Source organism: Tenebrio molitor, chromosome 6 (assembly GCF_963966145.1).
Source record: "Tenebrio molitor chromosome 6, icTenMoli1.1, whole genome shotgun sequence".
Lineage (NCBI taxonomy): Eukaryota > Metazoa > Arthropoda > Insecta > Coleoptera > Tenebrionidae > Tenebrio > Tenebrio molitor.
In genome coordinates this window covers 12,121,432-12,146,777 of record NC_091051.1, presented here as the reverse complement: position 1 = coordinate 12,146,777, position 25,346 = coordinate 12,121,432, and the positions used below count along the sequence as shown (strand labels likewise).

Here is a 25,346-nt window from a genome sequence, read left to right as displayed (position 1 = left end):
AAATAAGTAAACAAGTGTAGATAATTCGGTTGCAAAATACAAACTCAATGTCTTTTCTGCTGCTCCAAATACATCGTAAGATTTTATATTACGAATAAATCTCGGACCTGATCTTTTATAAACTTGTTTTGCTAAAATCCCTTCTCCGGTAGGAATAAATTATAACTAAGTACCCTCTTTACATTTCCTCCACAAAGCAAAAATGTAGAATGGCAAATTCGCAAATCCTACTTTCAGTAGTTCTATTTTTCACTTTTTGTTTATCTAACGTCTTAATGTATTTTCTGGCACATTTCCTGCTTTTCTTTCTTAACCTTTGCCCTTTGCAACTCTTGTCTAAAGTTTCATTTTACTACTTCCGTTCAGCTCATCCTGTAGAAATATTGTTTCCTTGATTCCATCTCCTCTTACAACCAATCAATAGAATAAATCACTCCGGATCGATCACCACTTCCCCAAATACATCCGCAAAAAGTGACAGAGAATAATATGTGCTAATTTAATTAAAGCGCTTGCCATATTTTGCGGTGCGAGAATGCCCACACGTCACATCTGTTATCTCCCATCGTACCCCGGAGTGATACTACGTGACAAACAAACGGAATATTTTCCAGATAGCGCCCTTATCTCTATTAAAATTAGGCATATGTCGCCGCAATTAATATGGGGGTCCACTGGCGGTGGCAGCGATCAGGCACGGGTCTTAAGGTGATAAGCGCCAGGGTGTCAGTGACGGACGTCGGCACGCTATGGCGAGGCGCGCCTGCCGCTCCCAGCCTTGGTGCGGCAGATTAAAACAGTGCAAAGAGAAGCGTCGCGACGCCGACACGCTGTCTACGCGATGGTGCGCGTCGTAACAGAACGGCCCTCGACGAGGCCATGAGATCGTCCAATAGCAAAGAAAGCGAGTCCAGTCGCCCCTCCAGGTGCACCCCGAACTGTCCAAAAAATTAATTGTTCACGGTCAAAATGTGATCAAAACCCAACAGTTCTTGTTTAGATTGTCTACAGGTAATTAGACGTCGGTCCCCAGTGATTGGCAGAGTTAACACAATTTAGTGACAATCAAGAAATCAATTTGGGGGAAATGTTTTCCTGTGACGTCATTGCTCCGGTCATTCATAACAATGCCGTCGCTAATGATTTTACGTAATTATATCGATTAAAGGATCAATGGCGTCTGAACTCGTTCCACGGGATTGCAAATCGTGGAACTTTTTCCTATCACAATTAGCTTAAAAGTTCGCCGTTGAAATCTTCTAATTTGGCAGGCTTCCAGCGATTTTTCACTCTTGCACAAAATATTCTTTTGTAGATCAATCGTGCAACGTTTCGCTTCCACCGTCTAATCGTTTTATCTCCGCCCGAAAACCGCCTTTAATTGCCATAGGGTTGCCAAGGTTCGTCCGATCTGAGTCGACTTGGGGGTTTTTACGGATGAATTTCAGGTGATTCGATCGACATGTACGAGCCAGTCTCTGACCGATGTGTCACCACTATCATTAGTCCGAAGTACGCCAACCACAACGCCTTCGACCCCGGCGACGAGGGGTGCACCAGGACCAATGAGTTGGTGCCGCCGGAGAAGCCACCCAGGAAAAACAAGATGAACAAGCAGTCCAAACAGGAATCCAACGAAGGTAGGTCTCTCATTTTGTGAATGTTCACCTACGATAGAAACGCAGCTGCGTCATGCTGATTGATTAATAATGTAACTATCTAATTTTTATTATTCAATGGTAGTTTCCCTCCGAGTAATTGTTTTCGTCATGAAAAATTCAGGCCGGCGATTGTTTTTGTTATTTTGTCGGTCACCTTTGCGACATTTCTTCAAGTTCAAGTAAGTTAAGAATTAGTAATTAGTTCGTTTTGAAGTCGGTATTATTTGTATCTTCTTTGGCTAGACTATAACAGTTTACAAAAAACAAAAGACTTGCTGGCTATATTTTTCGTTACAAATTCAAATGAAGGAAATTATAAAATAAATGCCGTTTTGAAAGAACCGTTCTATTTGAAACGAATTTATTTTAATAAGCATTAATTTATAATTTTTGAATAGTTCTAACAGTATTTTTAAAGTTTTTCTGTACGTCTTCAAAAGATAAATTTCAAATAAGTAATAAAATTAATACGATTTGTTAAACCGAAAAGATTACAAATCAACTTTTTTTGGAAAAACAAAATTTTTGTATTTTCATTGGTCAGTCAGTCATTAATCCAAAATTACATATGTATATGAAAGAAAGTGAATCCGTAAATGCTTGCGTAGAATGAATTGTTTCCTGATTATATTCACAGAACTACCCCTTGCGGGGTAGCTTTTTCTTATAGAAAAGGATTTCGAAAATGTATCTCCGAAACTCTACCCACAAATTCCCAAAATTAATGGTTTGAAAAAAATCCTCATTACGAAAAAAAATGTTCAATATAATTATGAAGTTTTAGTAGAATTTGACAGAAGGTCCTTATACGATACTTGGACAAGTGTAAGCACCAAATACTGGATGTCTAAATACTTATAAATCTGGTTAATAGTATTTTGAAAAATATTACGAATGCAGGTCCAGGTAAGGATCATTCACCGTTGATCTTGCGCCCGTTGAGGAAACATTTTCGACAAAATGTTTTTTTCAATATCAGTTAATTTAACAAAACAATTATTTTTAGTAAAATTGCGACCTAAAATGAACAAAATAGTTATTTTTGGCTCTAGATTGCGAAATTACTGTTTTGCATTTGAGAATGAAAATGGAAGAGCGCTGTTTCTAGTCTGATCCCGGAAAAATCGTAATGTAATTTGTAAAAGAACGTATATCAAGAGTCCTGTGGAATTGCGAGGCTCTATAATTTTATTGTGTCGAACTACGGGGTGATCAAATAGGACTGTTTAAGTTGGTAACACTGAATTGTATTTTAAATTGTATAACAGGAGTAACTTTCGGTTGTTGATGGCTTGTCGTTGTTAATGCTATACCTACATCAGATATTTGTCAAATAAACCAACAAAACATACCCGGTTGCAGTGTTATAAATAACCGAAATATAAAATTTTCTTAATTGTACTGCCAACTTAAACAGTCCTTTTTGATCACCCGGTATGTCGAGCTGCTGAAGCTGTCAAATCACTCAAATCAGATGTCAACAGTCAAACGTCAAATTATTAAATCTTAGCGTCAGTTGTGCGTTCGACGTCTTAGTTGTTCTGCTTCCGATTTTCTTCACTTTTTCTATATTCTAATCTGATCTAATCATAAAAAACTAGGATAGCAAAACGTCGTAGTTATGTCAACTTTTCAAAAATGTTGTAGTGTAACGTTTCTACGTACTTTATGTTAAACTGGTTACTAATGTTTAACATGTCAAGTAGATAACCTAAATACTTTTAACGTTGGATTGATCATTGCTAAATTCGAACTGTCATAATGACAGACGTTTATATTTTACTGTACTAGTTTTTCACGAATTTGATATTACATAACCTCTGTTTTTCTATTTAGTACCACAATATGCTACAAAGCGTCAAAAATGAAATACAACGTGTCTCAGAAATAAGTACATTAATTTTAACCAGTGACAGATCTCGTCAAGGACAACAAAATTGTTATGTACTATTCTGTACTATTATGTAAAATTCGATGTAGTTCAAGCTTAATTGTCATTTTGCCTTTGATTACTGTCATAGAAATTTGACACTATTCTAGCTGACAGTTTAAAAATTTATTTTATACTCCTATTTTTCTTTTCCAAATGTCCTCTTCTTTTAATAAAGGTAGATTTTGATTGGGACTTTGCATTAAATAAATATTCACTACGTGCTTACTTACACTCATTCCCTACAACACTTAATGACGTCAATCAATTCAAAGTAGGGTTAGAAACAGATAAGGGTTATTTCACATTGAAAGTCAAGACAGTGACATTGATGTTCCACTTTTTTTGCTCCCAATAGTACCTACCATTTTTTCGAAATATGTATAATTTTCATTTCACTATTTTACCCCTCCATAAATTAACGAGCTGTCTATTTTCAAGTTATGTGACCTAATAATAGTGACCGTGAAATAGTAGTTTTTGTAAAATCAGCGCCAAAACATTGTGTTTTTAGAATATAGTTATTTCCGAACCAAGTGCGGGAAGACGATGTTCCCGCATGAGCGCATTTTTTAAAGCACGAGCGACGAAGGAGCGAGTGCCTTTAATTAAAGCGCGAACGAACGCAAGATGTCTTCACGCAAGTGTTTCGTACAATGTTTTTTGTACGAAAATTAAATTAATTTTTTTTTTTTGTACTCATAGCCTTGAAAGCAACGCTTCCAACATCCAACGCTCGCTCCGAAACGAGTGCTTCCCGGTCGACTCGAATGTAAAAATTGCAAAAAACACTGGCCCTTTGAGGAATTCAAAAAAAAATCTGTCTTGATAATAATAAAATTTAGTTCATAAAATACAACTTCCCTCCATTAAAAAATTACGGAAAGATTTATAATCGTTGAAAATTGTTCCTACAAAATTCACAAATTATTGCAAAAATTGAAATATCAAGTGAAGCAAGTGTTTCCAATAACCAAAGATCACTGCCTACTTGGTTTTATGTTCGTTTATGATTAATGTATTAAAACAAAAAAAAAAATTTAATTTTCGTACAAAAAATATTGTACGAACCACTTGCGTGAAGACATCTTCCGTTCATTCGCGCATTAATTAAAGGCACTCGCTCCTTCGTCGCTCGTGGTTTAAAAAATGCGCTCATGCGGGAACATCGTCTTCCCGCACTTGGTTCGTAAATAACTATTGTTTTAATACATTAAACATAAACGAACATAAAACCAAGTAGGCAGTGATCTTTGGTTGTTGGAAACAATTGCTTCACTTGATATTTCAATGTTTGCAATAATTTGTGAATTTTGTAGGAACAATTTTCAACGATTATAAATCTTACCGTAATTTTTTAATGGAGGAAAACCCAGGGAAGTTGTATTTTATGACCTAAATTTTATTATTATCAAGACAGATTTTTTTTTGAATGCCTCAAAGGGCCAGTGTTTTTTGTAATTTTTACATTCGAGTCGACCGGGAAGCACTCGTTTCGGAGCGAGCGTTGAATGTTGGAAGCGTTGCTTTCAAGGCTATGAGTACAAAAAAGTTTTTTCGCTCTGCGGCTGAGGTAGAGGCGAGAGGATCTTGAGTCGTCATCATCTTGGTCAAAGGAATATTGAAATCGGTAAATTTTTGCAGAAGTTGTGAAACGAAAGAAAATTCCGCAGATAGACACACAGAGAGAGACGCAGACACACAGACACACACAGCCGCCATGGGGAAATCACTTTTCCTTACGTTTTGAGCGTAGAACAATCAGAATATGATCTTATCTCGGAGACAATTTTTCGACCCGATCACCTATTTCCATTTTCTTACGGAACAGGGAAGTAAAATCAATAGTTAATTTTCAAGATGTTCCTATTCTCTTAATTTATCAACATATTTTTTTCTTTTGGGTATCAGGGCTACAGGCACACTTATATTAATTAAGAAACTTATTCAGTTCTTTTTTTCTTGAGAATCATGGCAGCCATTTGGAAACTTTTCTTGCGGATGTACCTAACCGCTTATAACAAGCTTAATCGTAATTTTATTTATTTGAAGAAATGTCTGTATTATGTCAAAACATTAATGAAGTTACACACAAAAGACAGAGAGCAACAAAAAGTTTTACAATTTTTTGTCCCCAAAAAAGTAAATTTAATCTAGACTAATACATCTCACATCCCTATTAATTAGACAGAAAGATTCTCCTTTGAATGAGACAAATTTGTTAAAAAAAACATATGTTTCACTATTCAGTTCACTAGATTTGTGCATTCGATGAAACCAGTTATGGAAACAAAAACAAACATTCCACTCTTCCTGCTTTAATTCAGAAACAAGATTTTTAACCTTTCCAAAGTTTGTCCAGGACATGAAAATGGCAGATCAGTTTTTTAAATTCTAAATTAATTGTGCCCTGATGCCTCAAACCAATCCTTGCAAAGAGACCAATTTTAACGAAACAAAAGCAAACATTTTCCCCACACTTCTACAAAGTATTTCACGAGTAATAATGACCCCGACGGAATTGAAAATGCAATCCACAATACATTTGCAAAGTTAACGTAGATAACTTTCCAGTTTCGTAAATGTGACATAAACGTCATTCGCTTGATTAAATGAAATTGTGAAAAATCCAAGACTTTTTGGGAATAAATCAGAAAATTGGTATTTTGGTGAATCAGGCTATAGACCTGATGGTCAAACTAATTTTTATACAGTATTATTACACGAAATCGGGCATACATTAGGCATTGAACATTCTGCAAATAATAATTCAATTATGTACGCCTATTATAAAAGTGATATTGATAAATTAACCCAAGACGATATGTAGGCAATTCAATATTTATATGGAAGACCTGAACGACTAAAATATGAATTAATACCAACAACAACAACAACAACAGTTAAACCTACTGTAAGCAAAGTCTGGCAAAGTGTACCTGAAGGAGACTACGGCTCCGCAGGCCAGCCCAGAGGCGAAGTCGAAGCCTAAGATACAGTTGGTAATTTATGTGATTTTAATAAAGAAATTGATACATTTTTAACTGCATATCATCATATGTATATTTTTTTATAAGAAATATGTTTGGTTAGTCAATTTAAAAGACATGACTTATGATAAAGAACCGAAATTAATTACAGATTATTTATATTTTTTGCCAAATGATTTTCAAGAAATTTCACATATTTATCAAAGACCTTCAGGTGATGTTTTAATAGTTGTTAAAAATTTATATTATTTAATTGATTTTCCAAGGTTTAATCTTAAAAGTGGATATAATGGTCAATCTATTGAAAATTTAGGAATACCAAAAGGAAAAAAAAATCGATGCAATATTTAGAACTTATTCTGGAAAAACATACGGGGTGACCTTTGATGCTGTATCTTGCTTATTTTTTATCCGATTTGAATAAGTGACACATAAAATGAAATAATTTTGAAAACACTTGATTACCAACTAATTAAAGAAAAAAACTTCCGTCCACTTTTTGACAGATGAACATCAGCTTCTTTTTTTCAAATAGCACTGTACATTTTTTTATTCAGTATTGTAGAGATTTGTCTTCTGAATATAAAAATGCAAAGAACCGTACCCATTCATTAAACAAAAGTCAAGAAATTAAAGAGTAAATGTACAAAATTTAAAAATCAAGTGACCAAAATAAACAAGAGAGAAGTTTGTTCTAAATGCTCGAAGTGACTAAGTAAGCTCTGAATATTCATTTGTCAAAACAGTTTGATGATAATTACTATTTTTCAAGAGGGAAAATATCCCAGAGCAACCTATTGACCTGTAGTTTAAATTGTTTTTCTCTATTACCAATTTCCCATTTACATTAAAAATACTATGTGCAGCGGAGTTTAGCTTTCAATATAAATGTGAAAAAATATGGTTAAAATTGTTTGGATCCAAACTCCACTTTGCGAGTTTTTCAGCGTAAACTTTTCGATTGATAAATTTGGTGAAACGGTCGTTTCTCTCCCCACTGTTTTGGCTGGTTTGTCTGCCTCATTGCGTTCGGCAGCCAATCTACCACAATTAACCAGTGGTTAATAAAATAATGAACAGCCGTCACCTAGCAACGAAAGATTTTCTTTGATTTTATTGGTTAACGTAGACAGACGATTTTCAATTTTCATAGCAACCGTTGAAAAATGAGAACTCGGATCGTCGCATCGGACAAAATAATTTAATTAATAATAAAAAAATATTAGAAAGGGTTTTAACGTATCTAGTAGTGAAAAAAATAATATATACACCACGGTAGAGAAGACAATTTTAAGCCTCACTTCTTTATTCTACCTCGGCTTAAAAAAATGTCTTCTCTACCTTGGTGTATAATTACTATTCCATTTACAGTAGCCCTCAATACATGTATGCTTTTTTTTAATAGAAGTGTACATATTTTTATTTACTTTATTTATTGTGACTTCTCTGTCCTGAGCCAAATTTTTAAATGCACAAGATAAAAGTAGGTACAGATTTCCCAACATTTCGCCCATTTCCTAATAGATTTTTTTGCAGTAAAACCTTTTTATAGAGATTGAAAAAATATCGCTTCACTTCATTGAACTATTGATCCGTCATTATACAATTTCCCCATAATGTGTCATAAATAACTAATCGTTGATAAACTAATTTCTAGTTGACTATCCGGTCCTCTACGTGGGGAACAATAAATGACGTTGGTCATGTTTATTATTGCTGTTGTATCTTCTATGACATAATATTTATTTCACTGAACGCTAGCTTCCCTCATTTATTTATACAGGGTTATTCACGAGAGGGGTAGGGGTACTTCTGAATATTTTTTTTGCCGCAACCCATTAGACATATTGCAACAACTTCTTGATCTCAAATTTTGAAAATAATTATAACTGAATCCACAATGGCTCTTACCTCTTAGTTCTGTAACTTTGACATTAAAGCAAAAAATCTTTGTCAATTCGAAAAATGTATTTTTACAATAACGACGAAAAGACTGACATGATCCTCATTTATGGAGAGTGTGGAAAGACACTTCGAACTAGTTCGAACACCTTTTACATTAACTTAATTTGTTAATTTGTTTATTGAATTTTGATTAAGTACAGGTTATCTGCCAATCTGACATTTCTAACAAATCTATCTAACTTACTTTGATTTCTAATTTAAAAGAAATAATATATTTGATTTAGTAGTTAGTGTCAAAAAAAAAATCAGAAGTACCCCTGTCGTGAATAACCCTGTACATTTTATAACACACGATCAAAAACTTGTCTTTCGAAAAGCTTCATTTTTAAAGAATTAATTATGAAAAAACAAAACCGCCTGAGCTCTTCATGAAAGATTTAAAACGATTCAAAATCTTTCCAACATATAAAACTAACTGAATTTCAATTCAAAATTATAATTAGTCTTTTTGACACATGTACGCCATATTACACAAGAACTAAATGACTTGCTTGTCAAATTAATTAATAAGAGATTTTGTAATCAGATAAAACATGATGCATTTTTTAAATAAATTTAAAACACGCTCAGTTGACTTAATTTACAATTTTTGAACATGCTCATTCTGTGTAGTCAAGAAGAAAAAAACCTCCAGCAGATGTATAATTTGTGTCATACGTCACTATTTCATGAGTGTTCATTAAATCACCACTATAATTACATTTTTTACCATAATCACGAATCAGCGAGTTTAAATGCAAATCTACTTGTTGACAAAGTAAGAAGCGCATTTACAGAAACAAAAATAAAAATCTCAAATTAATTATAGTGTTAAAGGTGTAATAAATTTGTAAAAACTTTGTAGGTCAAATCCTTGCTAAAACATGTTCGTGGTAAAAGTGGTGACAAATTTTAAACTGTTAAACACGGTTTAAAAATTGAGATATATTTGTTTTATTTATTGTAATAAGTTTTCTTCTCCATTTATTAAACAGGTACAGTTACGGCCACGGAATTTCGTCAGTTATTTTACTGTCAATTCGAAAATACCGGGTGATCAAGAAGGACTGTTTAAGTTGGTAATACAATTAAGAAATTTTTTTAATTCGGTTATTTATAACACTGCAACTGGATATGTTTTGTTGGTTTATTTGACAAATATGTGATATAGGTAGATCATTACTAACGACAAGCCACCAACAACCGGAAGTTACTCCTGTTATACGATTTAAAATACGATCCAGTGTTACCAACTTAAACAGTCCTTCTTGATCACCCCGTACTTATGTAGCCTAAGCTTTCTTGTCATTATGACTGACATTCAAAATTGTTGTGTTCTGTCACGCATAATAAAAATCAAAATGCCACCAATAACGTTTTTGACATCCATGTCAAAAATTCCAATACGAAATGTATATGCAATGAGTTCTTAACCCATCCATAATAATGATTGTAAATTTATGAAATACTTACATTTTAATTTCCTGCTTTCATTTTGTTGCAAAAATAAATAAAACTTGATATTTTTTTAAAGCTGAAATAAAATTGAGCTGTACGGGGTTGTTCACGAGAGACTACCGATGAAAATTTCGTTATATGCAACCGAAACTACAATTTCCAATTGTTTCTAGCTTCCTAAATTTATAAAAACTTACACTTAAATCAACGATTGCTGGCCCTTATTGTCTGTCATGTCAGTTTTCACATTTCTATTAACTTTTGCTCATAACCTCAATAAAAAGAAAGTGTCAGGATTAATCTTATTCGCCAATCTACTTGGATTGCTAACTTATTTCGAATTAAACAAAATATCAAGTTCTAAGGGTTTCTTATATTTTGGGTTGCATACAACGAAATTTTCATCGGAAGTCTCTCGTGAATAACTCTGTCTAATACCCTAGAATTATTCCAAAAATAGATGGAAAAAAAATTGTTGAAATATATGTACGGGATGTTCCATTTGCAATAATAAATGTAAAGTCACTTCCGCCATATAAATATGCAAAGAAATTCTTAATTCAAATAATGCTTATAACATAACGATATCAAAAGTCACCGTATTTAGTGACTATCTGGAAGTATTTAAATAAACATTACACGATTAAACTTTTCCAAACTACCACACGTAGTAAGGTAATAAACATTAGTGAAGCAACGGTTTAATGATAATGCAAATCCTGCATAGATGAATGAAAAATTTTAATGTGCGATAAAACGTTTGGGTAAAATTAGAAACTTGTTTTTGACTATTTTTGTAACAACATAAAAATTATATTAGTAATAAAATTAATTTATATTATGACGCGATATGAACCTGACACACACGTGCCATATGGACACACGCGGTAAATATCAGATGAATAATTAAAAGTACATCACGAATCATATAATCAGGGAAATTATCATTAACATTAAATCATCGAATTGTTTTCGTTTCAGTTTGTGACGGGGTATCATTAAGTAAGTACCACGTTAATTTAAACATTGTGAATTCTACGCAAGCGTGTTAAAATTAATTTATGGTCCGCTTTCGTAATAAACTCACGTTGAAAATGATGGTTAGTGAAAATACAATGGACTCAGACGAATCGTTCCATTTCGCGCTATGAAAATCGCTCTCGAAAACCACCGTCGCGAAGGTAACTCCAGAACCGGCAAAAGGCGACCTCCGACCCTCGCACGTCCACTAACCCTCTCTGTTCCAGAAACGAAAAACTCCACCAAAATGAAAAGCGAAAACGGCGACACTTGCATCGACGTGGACCACGTCACCCTAGAAGCCAACAACTACAAGAACAAGTACACTAACGCCTCCGTCCAGACTTCCCCCCTCATTCCATACAGACTCAGGTTTTGGCCGAGGAGTACGTGCGACGTGAAGTGCGACCCCAACGAGAACGGCTGCTGCACCAAGATCAGACTGACTTGCTGCTGCAGGATACTGAGCCAGTGGGTCCTGTCCCAGGTGGGGTTGACCGTGGTGGTGCTGTCGTGGGCGTTGCTGGGCGCCTTCGCGTTTTACAAGACGGAAGGTGAGTTTCGCCGATTCAAGGATGTGTAGTAGCACGTGAGACCGGAGTCGATAAAGCAGGAATGTGTTGATTTCTTGCCGGTGATCCTCTGCATTGCGAAATCGCAGATTAAACATTTGTCATAGCGCTTCGTGATGTGCTAACGAGCCAAACACGATTGTTGCGAATCATGAATTATTACAGAATTACCGACATCCGTTCGATGTTTTTCAATGGAAATTGTAGACGCGCCAGGAGACATCTGATCAAAAATGTATAGCAATCTGATAAGATTCGCATCGATTGGTGATGCCGAATTTCTATGAGTAAACAAATTACGGGACGAGGTCAAATTGGAAAATTAGAGAAATCTTCGATGTACTTCGTTCCGTTCCGAATGTGGTAGTCTCTGTTATATAATCCTTCTCTTTGGAAGCTTAATTAAAATTCATGTCACGTAAGCATTAAACAGACAAGAATACAAAATGATTACAATTATTATTACAGAAAATAGAAATGTAATTTATGAGCACTGTTCTGGCTTATGGATACATATTTAATTTACATATTTATTCTATATTGACTGACACGTAATTGACTTGTTTCAAATTTAAGAGGAATTTATTTGGTTAAATTAATAAATCATGGAGTTCAACGTAAACCAAGAATGACTGATAAAAATTACAGTTATTTTAAAAATGTATCAAGAAGATAACTTCCACGGTTTCTTTTGAGTTATCATCCATAAAATATACTACGTTACATTGTTTGCATATCATAATCATTGGTAAGGTTTCCGTTAAAAAGGATAGTCATAAATATACCATGAGTCTCAAACATTTGGCCTCCTAGTTCGTGTGTAAATAAAGGAAGTATGATATTATGATTCAAATGTGAAGGATATGCACATTTTTATATCGTCTTACTGTGCAGATTTTAATTAATACAAGGTGTTATTACAATTTTTTTTATTTACTCGTAATTTGTATGGAAATCATGGAATTCAAAATTAGTATATTAAAACACAAGTTTTATCAAGATTAATATTAAGACACGAGTCAGGTAAATGACGAGTAGTCTTAAGTTTTATGCTATTTTTTCTAATCTCCATATTAAATCCGGGGTGATCAAGACGGACTGTTTAAGTTGGTAATACTGAATTTTATTTTTAAATGGTACAACTGGAGTAACTTCCGGTAGTTGACGGCTTCACACTGACAGCGGCATCAGTGACAAGTCAAATTTGACATTTCAAATTAAATTAAACATGCTGGTGAATCGTTCGAGAGAAGAGTTAATTTATGTTTAGAGCAAAATGGGGAGCACTTGGAGAACTACTTTTAGTTAATTTTTAGATTATTATTCCGAATTCCAACTTTGATTTCTTTTTGCCCTTACTTTTTACTCATAACCTACCATTTTGTCGTTATTAATGCTACGTCAGATATCTGTCAAATAAACTCACAAAACATATCCGGTTGCAGTGTTGTAAATAGCGGAATAAAAAAATGTTCTTAATTGTATTGCCAACTTAAACAGTCCTTCTTGATCACCCGGTACTAACCCGGTACATGTTTTTTACAAATAAATCCAATTTTGGTAATTTAGGGAATTTTGTGACAGTTGGGGACACTTTTATTTCAAAGATGACATTTAAAATAAAATTTTAAATTTGAATCAAGTACACTAAACATAATTGTTATTTTTCGCAAGTGAAATTACAATTAAAAATGAATTACATATTCAGAAATGTCTTACACTCCGCCAGGAATACGGCAAATATCAGAGACACCCTAGAGGGTGACACAGTAAATTTGCTGCCTGTAAAATTACAGAATAAATACGAAAAACAATATCGTCACTTTGAAAAATGGTGTGCCGAGAACCAGATCCATGGGATACCTGAAAATATCCTATTACATCGCATACTTCGATGTGCAAAGACAAAAATATAGACCAACCTCATTATGGACCATGTATTCAATGGTGCCGCCCTGCCCAAACATCCGTAAAAATGTGGACATTTTCAATCAAAAAAGACTTCAAGCCTTGCTAAAATTCATACTGACGTTTGACATTCCGTTCAACTGAAAAAAAGTTTCTAGATTTTGGATTTGTTGATTTATTTATTCTCTATGGTTTATCTCTAACCTGTACATCAGCCAAAGCAAAAATTTGTTATTTCAAATTATTTGTATTTCTAAAAATTAGAACTCTTGTTTCAGTAGTTGCTCCTAAATCTTTATAATTTTGTTTGAAAGATTTACAAACACGACAAACTTAATTAATTCAAGACAATCTCATTTGTTTCTTTTATTTTTTACTAAAGAATTAATTGATGACGGTTGTTATACCATCTAAATATTAACGTTAAGTGTGTTTAATTTGATATTCTGTCTTCGCTTGCAGATTTATTCATTCCTAATTTATAATTTATCATTTTTGTGCTAATATGAACAAAACGCACTTCGCATTTTTGCCCTCTTATTATTATTAGTACACTTCTAACCCTACTCTTCTTCATTAGTATTGTGCGAAGATCCATTAACGCAATCTAGCCGACTTTCATCCTCCGCCCAAACAAAATCTTCATCTTTTAAATTATCCAATTCGTCAGCATCTTCCCGTAATCTTTCTTAATCTGTTCGTAAGAAAACAAACTGATTGTTTAACTGTGAGAAGCCGTGAAAAAGATTTAATGAGGTAAACTTCTGCTAGAAACTTTGCTTTTCCACGACACCACCCTAGTTTACAAGCTGGGAAACGTCCTGTACGAATTCAAGGCCCCACAGCTCAATCTGGGCCCTAGTGACTTCTTTCAATTGAAAATAAAGCGACACAAGAGTTGCGGATCGTAGATTCTTGAATGAAATTATCGATCGCCGACGAGTAGTTTGCAAATAAATATTTTTCGAAGAATCGCGTAATACTACTAAAATGCAATAAATTATAATGCTTCAGTAGATACCTCTTAATTTACTAATCGATTTAATACTTTATTTACGTCTTTTCCGAGAGAAAAATGGTTAAAGTTTGTACTAACTTCCAAAGTACCTTATTAGCGAAATGGCATTTATCAGCTTTTTTTTGAATAGTTATTACAGTGCAGCGTGCAGTACGTCAAAGAATTAACATTAAAAAGTATTAACACTTTTTAGTTAAAAAAAATACAATTTGTAGGTCGTAAAAATTCATTAAGAGAATAATGGAAAGGTAATGCAAATAATTTGAGACGTATGTATTTTTTAATATTAAAATGTCATAGATTAGTTGAAATGAGTTTCAAATTTTATTAACGTGTGTTGCTGTGACTTAATCAGTAACTATCTTATAAGTATAAAATAAAAAATTATAATACGTAAAATATAAATTCTTATAATGTGTTGCGTGAATCTGAGTTTCTTTGTGTTATGTTCTTATAGGTCCTAGAGAACTAGAACAATCGGAAAATCTAGCCAAATTACAAAATAATCTTTCCGTGAATTTAGCGAAAACGTTGCAACAAACAGACCAACAACACTGGACATTCATAATAAACAATTACCTAAAAAAACACGAAACTAGTCTCCTGGAAGCTGTAAGCGCTGGATTAGGAGAAGGAGGAGGCGGAAGTATTTGGACGTACCCTGGATGCATCTTGTTTGCTGTTTCTTTACTGACGACACTAGGTAAGTTTGACCATTTTTCAAAATATTATTTTTCAAGGGTTTTTAAAAGAAGTTTACCTAGCATTTACCCCGAGTAAAACACAATGCCTTTGTACTCCTAACTAAGGCTTTTGTTGGAATTTGGAACAATTAAGAGTACAAAACCTGGGAGAAATAATAAATGTCACATTTTAAATAACACTTAACAAAAAGATGTTTTTTACAAAACTCAACGTCATTGTGTTCTCTTAAAAAAATTGTAATAGTGCGTGTAATCAATCATGCTGTCATTTGAGCATGAAACTCGACAAAAGACAAAGACGTTGCCCCCTACTAAAATGAAGGCAACAATTAATTAGTCGGGCATTTTAGTCCGCTTTCGTGTATCGCCCAAATAAAAATAGAGAGTCTCAGACTCGTAAAACTAAATATTTTATGAGACTGTCCCTAAAACGGTCGGCTATTGTTCTGACAATTGCAAATAACAAGTAAACTGGAGTGTTGGTAGTCAGAATAAATTTCCGCTTGGTGAGTGTTAACAAACCCGCGATCAGTTCTGGGAAGTGTCACGTGTATTTTGGGTTACCTGCTTTCACAAATCTAAACCATCAAATTTTGTATTCGGTATTTAGATAAAACGAAACAAAAAAGTTTGATTTAAAAAATTTCTGCTCGCCCAAAAACCTTATCTCTAGATAACATTTGCACGACAAAGCTGCTGCGTCATTTAAAACCCCTGTTCACGCTAGCTTTTTTTTAAATCTTAGTTTAAAATGAAAATCTAGACACTTCGTAACGAGAAAGATAAATTAGAGTTGTGTTAAAGTTTAAAGTACACAATTCTCCCCTACACAATTATGTAAATTTTCTTTGTGTGGTATGTTGATAAGAGTGGATTTCAAATTGTTCTTTTTTGTAAAGCCATTAAGCTCTAACAATAACAAAGCGGATAGCAAGTCTAGTTTTTAACCCATATTCGTTAATGGTTAGCTTATACAAGGCGATTCACGAGTAATAACGACTCTAACGAAATTTATTATGCAACCAACATTACACTTGCACCGATTATGTGTATTTAAAAAATATATTTTTCCGTTGACCGCTTGCTAATTTCAACATTAATTAATTCTTTTGTCTAAGTTATAGTGTATTAATGGACCTCATTAATACACTATTTTTCATGAATCAACGATTTTTACGATTTTGACGTTTTGATTAAATTTTGATGTATAAACAACCTCGAACATGCATTGTTTGCACTTACCAACACTGCAGCAGGGTTTTCTATATTTTATAGCTCCATAACTGCATAATTACAAATTCACTTTTTCAAAAACCGACATTTTTGATTATAATTCGCATGTCATATTTTTCAAAGGTAACTAGGTTTCCGTAGCAACCGTGATTTTTACGTGAAATTGAATGTGAATAGAGCTGACGTCTTCTGACACTCTTTGTGGAAAAGTGAATAGAAAGTGTTGAAAAATTTAAAAATGGCCTACTCTGAGGACAAAAAAAGAATGACGGTATTTATAAGGTCTCATCTTTATGGAAAAAGATGAAATTGGTTTTGATTTGGCTTTAATTTCAAAATTTGTCACCAAAAAAAAAAGTTTGCGGTCAACGAAAAAATTTTGTAATCAACTCTTTTGTTAATGGGCGATTAATAATCTCAACTATTAAAGCCACTCACTCGCTACACTCGTTCGTGCTTTAAACAGTTTCGATTATTAATCGCCTTCATTAACAAACTAGTTTGTTAAATAACTATTAATTTCATAAGAGGTAGTCAAGATGCTCGACATTACATTTGTCAAATTCAATCAAAATCATTATGTGGAATAATTGTTTAACTTAACAATCTTTAGTTGTATAGGGGTAGTGTATTGTTGGTTGCATCGCAAATTTTGTGAGACTCATTATTATTCGTGAATCATCTTGTATGGTACGAGTAGCACATTTTCCAAGAGAATCTAGTAAATATAATGAACAAAAATATTCATATTTTCATTTTAGAACATTTAACACATTCGAGCTAACAATTTGATGTCGATCAGAATTTACTACATATTGTGTTTCCCCTCCAAAAAATCTCTTTTTCTCTTATTCTTAGCAACCTCCGCTTAATATATCCTGCGCTCTGAATCAATAGAATCGTGTACGTGTTCCATTCTTAACTTGACTGCAAATTTTCATTGTCCGACCCAACATCACGGCAAACTCACGCTAACTTAATTTATGCAAATTACTAAAGAATTATGATCAAGGAAAGTTTAATTCGTGACGTGGCGGTTTGTAAAGATTTTTGTTCCGAAGCAATATGACGTCAAAAGACTCATTTCATTGATTGATCGAATGTTTGATGGATTATATGTTTACATTAAAGAGGAATAAAGTAAGACAGTCTTTCTGGCAGTCAACGTTGGCACCTAGGAGAGTAAAAACGCGACCTACGTATTAATATAACATTATAAAACTATTTTTTCATTTCAGTTTTTGGTAATTAAAATTTAGGTCGTAAAAATAAAAGCATGTAAAGTTGACAACAAAAAACTCATTTTTTGATTGGAGGCACTTCTAGTTAACCCGCAAGAGTTAAGAAGTTTACCTCTCCTTACTTTATTGTGTAATAAATTCAAGTTTCGTGTTCCTACTTTAAAATTTAAATTTAATTCGAAATAATAATTTTAATTATTGTGGTGTTATACGAGTATGTCGCAAATAACTTGAGCATAAAAAAAACTACAAAGCAAAAAACATCATTGGAAAAATTACAAATTTATTTTGTACCTACCTTTTCCAAATAGATAATAGTAGTTTATTTAACGAGTTCGTGTGTAAATTGGGCTTTTTTGAGTGCCAAAAAAGGCCAATTTACCCAAGAACGAGTTGAATACAACGTTTTTTTGTTCGACGAGCCCCTTAAAGGATTCAAAACGCTTAAAATCTTCAAAATTCGCTTGACGTTTGGTTTTGACAAGTTGTGACATTTATCAAAATCCATTCACACAGGAGAAAATTCTCAAATTCTGACAGTGTCGAACAAAAAATAGATTTATTAATAAATATGAACCATTTTTTTAAATAGTATTTGTTATCAGCTTGGCAACAAAACTAGAAATTTACTATTTCCAATACAATTATTTACATAATTTATGATGAGAGGACAATTATCGGTTTTGTCGATTTCGTTGCTAACTTACTAAATAGACTAACAGATGGCGCCACGGCCAGCGTCCGAAAAAGAGTTTACTTTTCATCCGCTTGTGAGTACGTAAAATTACCGTTTTCATTAAGGGTGCTTAAAAAATATATTTTAAATACAAATAGGAATAAACGAGAAACTATTGTAAAGTAGAATTAGTGAAAAATTACAATGGGGGTCCATCGTTTATTGTTCCCAGGGGAGAAAACTCGGGGCAACTGATATGAAAATTGTGTTGGGGGTTGTTGCGGACCACTATTGGGTGAAATTTGTTCTTCAACAAGAAATGACACCAAGATACGAGCAGCGACTCAAAGGGTTTGCTGAAATCCGTAAGGATAGGAGTGAAGCATTGGGTGGACTAAACTAATAAAATAGTTTGAAAGCAAGCCATTCACTCTTGTCCTAAAGAAAGGTCCTTCGGGCCTCGAACGTGATATCGAAGTGATCATTCATCCCATGTTATGATTTATAATTTTGCAGGTTTCGGCGCACCGGTCCCACGAACCTCCCTCGGTCGAGGTGCGGCCGTCCTCTTCTCCGCGATCGGCATTCCGTTACACTTCCTCCTCATTCTCAACATGGGCAATCTGGGCGCAGTCCGACTCCAGCAGCTCGCCTTCGGGAGTTCCTCCACCGACATACCTATCTTGCCGCGCCCCAAATGGCTGAAATGGTTCCCCGTCGCTGCGATCGCTTTCTATTACTTGATGGGCGTCATCTTGTTCGGTTTCGTGAGGCAGAGGTGTGCCGTAGACAGTTTCATGTTTCCGTTAGATTTCACCGCAGCAGGTGGGGTGGCCACCACCGACGGCCACGTCAGAATATTGTACGCGCTCTATTTAGAATTCGCCGTGACGCTGGCGGCGCTCGTGCTGTCTTTGATACAAGCTTCCGCTACGAGGGGTATCGTAGATGTAGGACTGAGATTAGGACTGCTGACGAACACTTGAGCTGTGTAGGAAGTGCCTTAGTTCTTCGCGCTGCACGTTTGGTTTGCTGAAGTCAATCGATTATACATATCACAGCGCCCTAATTCGACAGACACGTTGTTTCTCCACCAAAGACAATAAAAGAATTCTTCGGCCCGCTGTGGCTTTTACTATTTCGACACGATTTTTAAGACAAGCATAAGAATATTAAGGGTGCGTCAGGGCGATCGGCCGAGGAGGACAGTCTGTTAGCCGGTCCACGTACTTCCGTAAATGTACAAAGAATTAGCCAAAATGCCATTAACACCCACAAAATCCTAACAATCTAAAGTGTGCGATAACAACATTACAGTAAAACGCACTAACGTTCTGTACAAACGCATAAATAAGGGCCTTCCATTAAAATTACAAAAAAAAAAAAATCAAAAACCAAAAATATTTCATACGAATACGAGAACATGTCACAATAATTGCATAATCTCCTTGGTAAAATTTTGATCTTTAATAGTAACAGTCTGTTACTTTAAATTTCAGACGTAACAAAGTGTAACAAAATTACAAAATCGAAGTTTGACAATCAATCAATTTTAAACATGTTCTTTACCGGTAACTGAATTCGGATAAACAAAAAAAAATGAAATAAGGAATCAATCAATTTTAAAAATTCGAGTTTCCTTTCTTTTAGGGAAAAATATTTTTACTTAAATTTTTTATCCGGAAACCGTTTTCTGAGAAATAATCCTTTCTCTGAACTTTGAAGTGATCTAATGCAGATTGAGCACTGAATTGAAATCTACATATACAGGTGTCCCAGTTAAATTGGATTGAAGAATTAACACATATACCTACTGACACTGATGGGGCCAAATCTTTCTGTTTCAACTTTTCCTTAAAACTCTCCGGCTGATCATAGCAGTTTCTTCGGTAATTCAAAACCTCACAACAGCTAATCTTATCCCTAACTTGTAAAATGAGACGAGACTTTTCTTTGAGTTTTATTTCAACGATGATGATAACATCTCTTACCAGGGCTGTAGGTACAGTTTAACTACGTAGTTTAATCAGCTAGAGGCTAAAGTAAATTCTGGATAAATTCCGTATTTCAAGGTCAAATAATTTTATTTTTTGGCTATGTGATTATGTCTTAAAACCAACTTAATGCGAATTGGTTTTCAACAACAAATTGTTTTTATTGAATTTTACTACCTAAGAACTAATTAACCAACTGTTATAAGTGGTTTAACCATCAGCCATTTAACCGGTTAATTCAGTTAAAACATTTCGGGCCTAGTCAGGTTAATTTTTTAACAGGTTTAATCCTCAGCTATTAATCAAGTTCACCGCTTTAACTATTAACTGGTTAAACCAATTAAATCGTAGAGCTAGACTTCATCTTGATTCGCTGAAGAATCCATATTTCGTCCCTTTTAAAGTTCGTCTCGAAAGATCATTTTCCAAACAAAATAAATAAAACGAGTAGATAAAAAGTTCTTTGTTGAAAATTCTATTTTATAATTCATGACAACCATTGACCCCGTTTGGAAATCTTTCCGGTTTAAGGAGTTGATGCATAGTCGAGTGAATACGATCAAGTCCTCGGAAAGTTTCTCAACGATGACAATAGGATTTCGTTTCACCATCGTCGTCAAGAGGTCATCACCAAACACTTCACATCGTTCAGGTCTAGTCTCGTCCTGTGTAATTTCTTTCGAAAACATCGCTAAGGCTGGCTTTCACTCATGGTTCTGTCCTAAGCTGTCAGTTTCTCCTTTACTGCAGCGACTCTGCTTCCGTCTTCCATCTCGCAGCTCCAGAAATAAAACGATCTGTGCACTCGACGTCTGAGCCACAATTTGCAATTTAAAATAAGTACACTAATTCATTTGTCCCCACTTGAATGCATCCAACAATAAAGTCTGGACAGATGTATTATTCAAATTGAAAATAAAATTAATGGTTTTAATTCTTCAAAGGAAAACTGTCAACAAGAAAGTTACCTAATTTTTTAATAAAAAATTAGTTATTCAACGACAGACCTAAAATCCGATTAAGACGAAGTATGTATTTTCAAAACTGTCTGAAAGATCGCTTTTCGAACACAAATAGATTCATCTCCATCATTGTGGTGAAGACAGTTTGTAAGTTTCGATGCTTTATATGAACTTTGTGATCTGTGCACAAGTAACCAAGCTTTCGTTACATACAAAAAAATCAAAAAAATATGTTACGACAAATTTAATTCAACAATGCTTGCAGTGTTGTCCAAATTTAAATTTGTATACTATGGTCGTGGAATTACTTTGGTATAGTAAAATAAATAAAGTAAACATCGCACAGAACCTATCGCATATTAGTCCAACTATGACAGACATTTAAAAGAGTGGAATTACGTAGAACTGGGAAATGTTTACATTTTTATTTAAGTAACTTGATTACCGAACAAATTTTTGTATATAAAATCAAAAGAAAAAACATTAGGAAAAAGATGAATCCAAACTTCCGTATTTTAAGTTCTTTTTTATTTATATGTAATATTTTAATAGATAACATTTTATACTTAAATGTCACTAAATATTCGAAAATGTCTATAAATAAAACGACGCACATTTTCAGTATTACTCTTTTAGGCGAACGGGTGTTAATGGAAGGAAACACTATTCTCGGGCTTATCTTATCCAGTCATCTTTCACAAAGAATATAGTGTAAACATTCTAAATATAAGACAAATAAGAGTAGTGTTCCATTTGATACGTAAACTTTGTCATGATAGGCGCTAGTCAACTTTTGTTGCTGTTAAAACGTGACTTTTAGAGGAAAAAAAAAGCACTGAAGCGCTAACAACTGTGATCACCTAAAACAACATCGCGCTGATGTAGCCTTTAAACGCGGGACTGCCTTATAATGCCATTGTTACTGAAAAGCAAAAATAGACTCTAGTCGATTTATTTTTTCTTTATAACATTTAAATCACATTTATAAAACTAGTTAAGGAAAATTACGGCATTTTATTTCGTTTAGCTTCTTCAGTGTCACTATGATCTTCGGTTTCGTTTTTAACATCAACATTTTCTACTTTTACATCTCTATTATCTACAACTTTCCTAGTGGTTTTTTGTGAGTCTGATTCTGTGGCGGTGTCAACATTCTTACCTTGTAGCACTAACCTAAGGGCTTCTAAAAGTTCTTGTTTGTCTTTGGACACAAACATTTTGCTACCTATAAAAATAAAAAAATCTATCAATGTTAAATGAGAGATGAATTATTGTATAGTCTATTTATTTAGTAACTTAACTGTTATATACATGAAATAAAAAATTCAACTAGATCTTGGTTTCATTTAAAAAAAAAATTATCAACCAAACAATGCCGTTTTAATTTTTGACAGCAGACTAGGTTTTTCTCCGTCCTGACTCGCTTGAGATTTAGCCTCAGAGCCTGCCAGAGGCATCTCGTCCTTGTCTTTGCCTGCCAAAGAAAAACTTGGTAAGTACACCAAAAATTGTGGTCTGACAATCAAAAACAAGGAACAATTTTGCTAAATTTCAAGCTATAAATTATATTAACTCGCAACGCATTCTCACTTGGCAAAAAAAACGCACAATCGAACCATCAATAAATAATGTAACAAAATTCGTGACCGTTTTATTGGGATACTACAAATTATAAACTCACCATCAGTTTTCATCGTGACTCCTAAAATTTGTCCTGGTGTATCTGTTTCAAGTTCGGCATAAGCTTGAACCAGAGCCTTCTGTTTTGCAGAAAGATGTTTGGGGACTTGAATTTTTAGAACAACATAGTGATCGCCGTGACCATATCCGTTCACCTTCTTCATACCTTTACCAGTGAGTCTTATTCGAGTATGTGATGACGTTCCTGGCATGACCTATTACAATTAGAAATAAAAACGTAATTGTTTTTTTTTTATTTAAGAAAAGAATACCTGAATCGTATGATCCTCATACAGTCCCTCAATCCTGATTGTGCCGCCAAGTAAAGACTGACCAACTGAAATTTCAGCTTCTGTATGAACATCTGGTCCATCCCTTTTAAAGTACCTTGATTTCTCAACTTGAAATGTAATAAACAACTCCTTGTTTCCTACAGACATCCTCACTGTCTGTCCATCTTCAATACCTACAAAATTTAAAATATGTATAATTCATCAAGATAAAAACAAAATACGAGGTGTGTCAGAATTCCACCAACAAATTTTCAGGGCTAATTCTATGATCAAAAATAAGCATAAAACTGTTTATACATATGGGGTCAAAAACGCTTAATTTGCGAGATAATCAAAAACCTACAAACAATTACGATCTAAATCCCTTGGATTTTATGGGGTCATCTGTGTATTGAACAGGAGGTGGGGGCGAAATTTTGACAATTTTTGTAAATTGTACATAGCTCATTTTTATGTTTGTACGTTTCATCAATAAATTCCATCCGATCGCTTTTGTTGCTGGTAAAACTTTTTAGTCGATTATCTCGCAAACTAAGCGTTTTTGACCCCATGTGTATTAAGAGTTTTATGCTTATTTTTGATCACAGAATCAGCCCTGAAAGTTTGTCGGTGGAATTCTGACACACCCTGTATAAAAAATATACCTGCTGGGACAGGAACCGTTATCTTCTTTCTCTGTACAGTGGAACCCTTTCCCTCACATTCCACGCACTTGTGTTTGATGAACATGCGAGTACCCTGACAATATCGACATGTAGACCTCATAATGAAAGGTCCCCGTGTCACACTCTCCATCCCAGTACCGTCACAGTGTGTACATCGAGTAGCCTTGGTACCTAATTCGCATCGACTTCCTTGACACTTAGGGCAAGTATCAATGACATTTACTGTTAGATCTTTATTTGTGCCGCGAGCTGCTTGCGTAAAAGTCAGTTTGACTATGACTTCTTGCGCTTGACCAAATCCATACGATGACTCGGCAAAATCGTCGAAACCTGTGCTTCTGCCAAAACCAGCCTCACCAAAAATTTTTCTAAATAGTTCTTCTGGATCGATGCTCGACTGATATTGCCAACTTTCAGCAAAGCCTTGATGACCGGAATGAGGACCACCTCCTCCCATGCCACCCATTTGTTCAGAGGTGGCCCCCCATGTATCGAACTGCTTGCGTTTTGTCTCATCCCCCAATATCTGCACATTCAATAAAATTTGCCTACATTTTATTAGAAAACAAAATACAAAAACCGACCTCATAGGCTTCAGAAACTTCTTGAAATTTCTTTGCCGCATTTGGGTCATTTTTGTTAACGTCAGGGTGATACTTTTTTGCTAATTTATAATACGCCTTCTTTATTTCCGCCCCAGATGCGTTTCTACTAACTCCCAAAACTTGGTAATAATCTTTGGCATTTAACACGTGATTTAAATGTATCTTTCTAGAACTGATTTGGAAGTCTGAAAAAGTGAGGTTATGTATAATTACAACCTATAAAAAAACATTACGACGATTCTAATACAGCCGGCTTAGGGCTCTATAATCTCAATAACAAAGTCCAAGAACTTTTATTCTGTAAAATGATGTAATCAATAAATGCATGGCGAAACTTACGGTTTTGAGTGAGAACATTCGAACTTTTCACATTTGATACACCAAATTTTCGGCACTGTAAACAGTTGTGTAGAAATCTTGCTGAAATTTTGTTTACTTGAGGTGTCACGAAGATATTTAACTGTTTTGTAGACAAAATGCCAATAAGACCTCTAACAGTCGCCATTTTTTTGACAAAACAGAACACTTTGCACGCGCATTCACACAACCCGTACTTTTGTTAGTCTGCGCACCTAAATAACCAACCCGAAGGGGAAAAACTGACTCGAGCAAGAATTTTCAATTTAAAACTAAACATTTGTGTTAATGTTTACTTTAACTTTAACCGTATCACTTGATTATCCGCTGACAAAATAAGCGACGGGAATTAGTTGTCAAAAAGTCAAAAACCTATTTCACTAAAATACATAACGTCATTAGCCACATAAATGAAAAATTTCAAAACAACACTAT

At 34.3% G+C, this 25,346-nt stretch overlaps 2 protein-coding genes across 6 annotated transcripts; one reads left to right on the top strand and one right to left on the bottom strand.

Annotated features, from left to right (window-relative positions):
- LOC138134157 (uncoordinated protein 58-like) lies at positions 1–22,645 on the top strand. Of its 3 annotated transcripts, XM_069052258.1 has the most exons (6): positions 1–1,011; positions 1,316–1,400; positions 1,449–1,640; positions 11,231–11,557; positions 14,959–15,204; positions 18,872–22,645. In XM_069052258.1, exons 3-6 carry the CDS (start codon positions 1,463–1,465, stop codon positions 19,339–19,341), a joined length of 1,221 nt encoding a protein of 406 aa, XP_068908359.1. In that variant the 5' UTR covers positions 1–1,011; positions 1,316–1,400; positions 1,449–1,462; the 3' UTR covers positions 19,342–22,645. The 3 variants fall into 3 exon arrangements, with proteins under 3 accessions (XP_068908359.1, XP_068908358.1, XP_068908360.1); XM_069052257.1 differs by lacking the exons at positions 1–1,011; positions 1,316–1,400 and adding an exon at positions 10,965–10,985 and having other exon boundaries at positions 1,463–1,640; XM_069052259.1 differs by lacking the exons at positions 1–1,011; positions 1,316–1,400; positions 1,449–1,640 and adding an exon at positions 10,992–11,164.
- On the bottom strand, positions 22,248–25,258 carry LOC138134156 (protein tumorous imaginal discs, mitochondrial). Of its 3 annotated transcripts, XM_069052256.1 has the most exons (7): positions 24,894–25,257; positions 24,534–24,739; positions 23,929–24,475; positions 23,264–23,457; positions 22,993–23,206; positions 22,471–22,536; positions 22,248–22,421 (listed from the first exon to the last, which is right to left on the bottom strand). In XM_069052256.1, exons 1-7 carry the CDS (start codon positions 25,057–25,059, stop codon positions 22,411–22,413), a joined length of 1,404 nt encoding a protein of 467 aa, XP_068908357.1. In that variant the 5' UTR covers positions 25,060–25,257; the 3' UTR covers positions 22,248–22,410. The 3 variants fall into 3 exon arrangements, with proteins under 3 accessions (XP_068908357.1, XP_068908355.1, XP_068908356.1); XM_069052254.1 differs by having other exon boundaries at positions 22,248–22,536; XM_069052255.1 differs by lacking the exons at positions 22,248–22,421; positions 22,471–22,536 and adding an exon at positions 22,580–22,785 and having other exon boundaries at positions 24,894–25,258.
- Positions 25,259–25,346: the final 88 nt, after the last annotated feature.

Excerpts from the sequence above, each read along its gene's own strand:
- LOC138134157 (XM_069052257.1), top strand. The coding sequence starts at position 1,463 with ATGTACGAGCCAGTCTCTGACCGATGTGTCACCACTATCATTAGTCCG. Across the intron at positions 1,641-10,964 it reads CAAACAGGAATCCAACGAAG|TTTGTGACGGGGTATCATTA; the intron begins GTAGGTCTCTCA and ends TTTTCGTTTCAG. Across the intron at positions 15,205-18,871 it reads TTCTTTACTGACGACACTAG|GTTTCGGCGCACCGGTCCCA; the intron begins GTAAGTTTGACC and ends ATAATTTTGCAG.
- LOC138134156 (XM_069052254.1), bottom strand. The coding sequence starts at position 25,059 with ATGGCGACTGTTAGAGGTCTTATTGGCATTTTGTCTACAAAACAGTTA. Across the intron at positions 23,458-23,928 it reads AACGGTTCCTGTCCCAGCAG|GTATTGAAGATGGACAGACA; the intron begins GTATATTTTTTA and ends TAAATTTTGTAG. Across the intron at positions 22,537-22,992 it reads AGTCACGATGAAAACTGATG|GTAGCAAAATGTTTGTGTCC; the intron begins GTGAGTTTATAA and ends TTATTTTTATAG.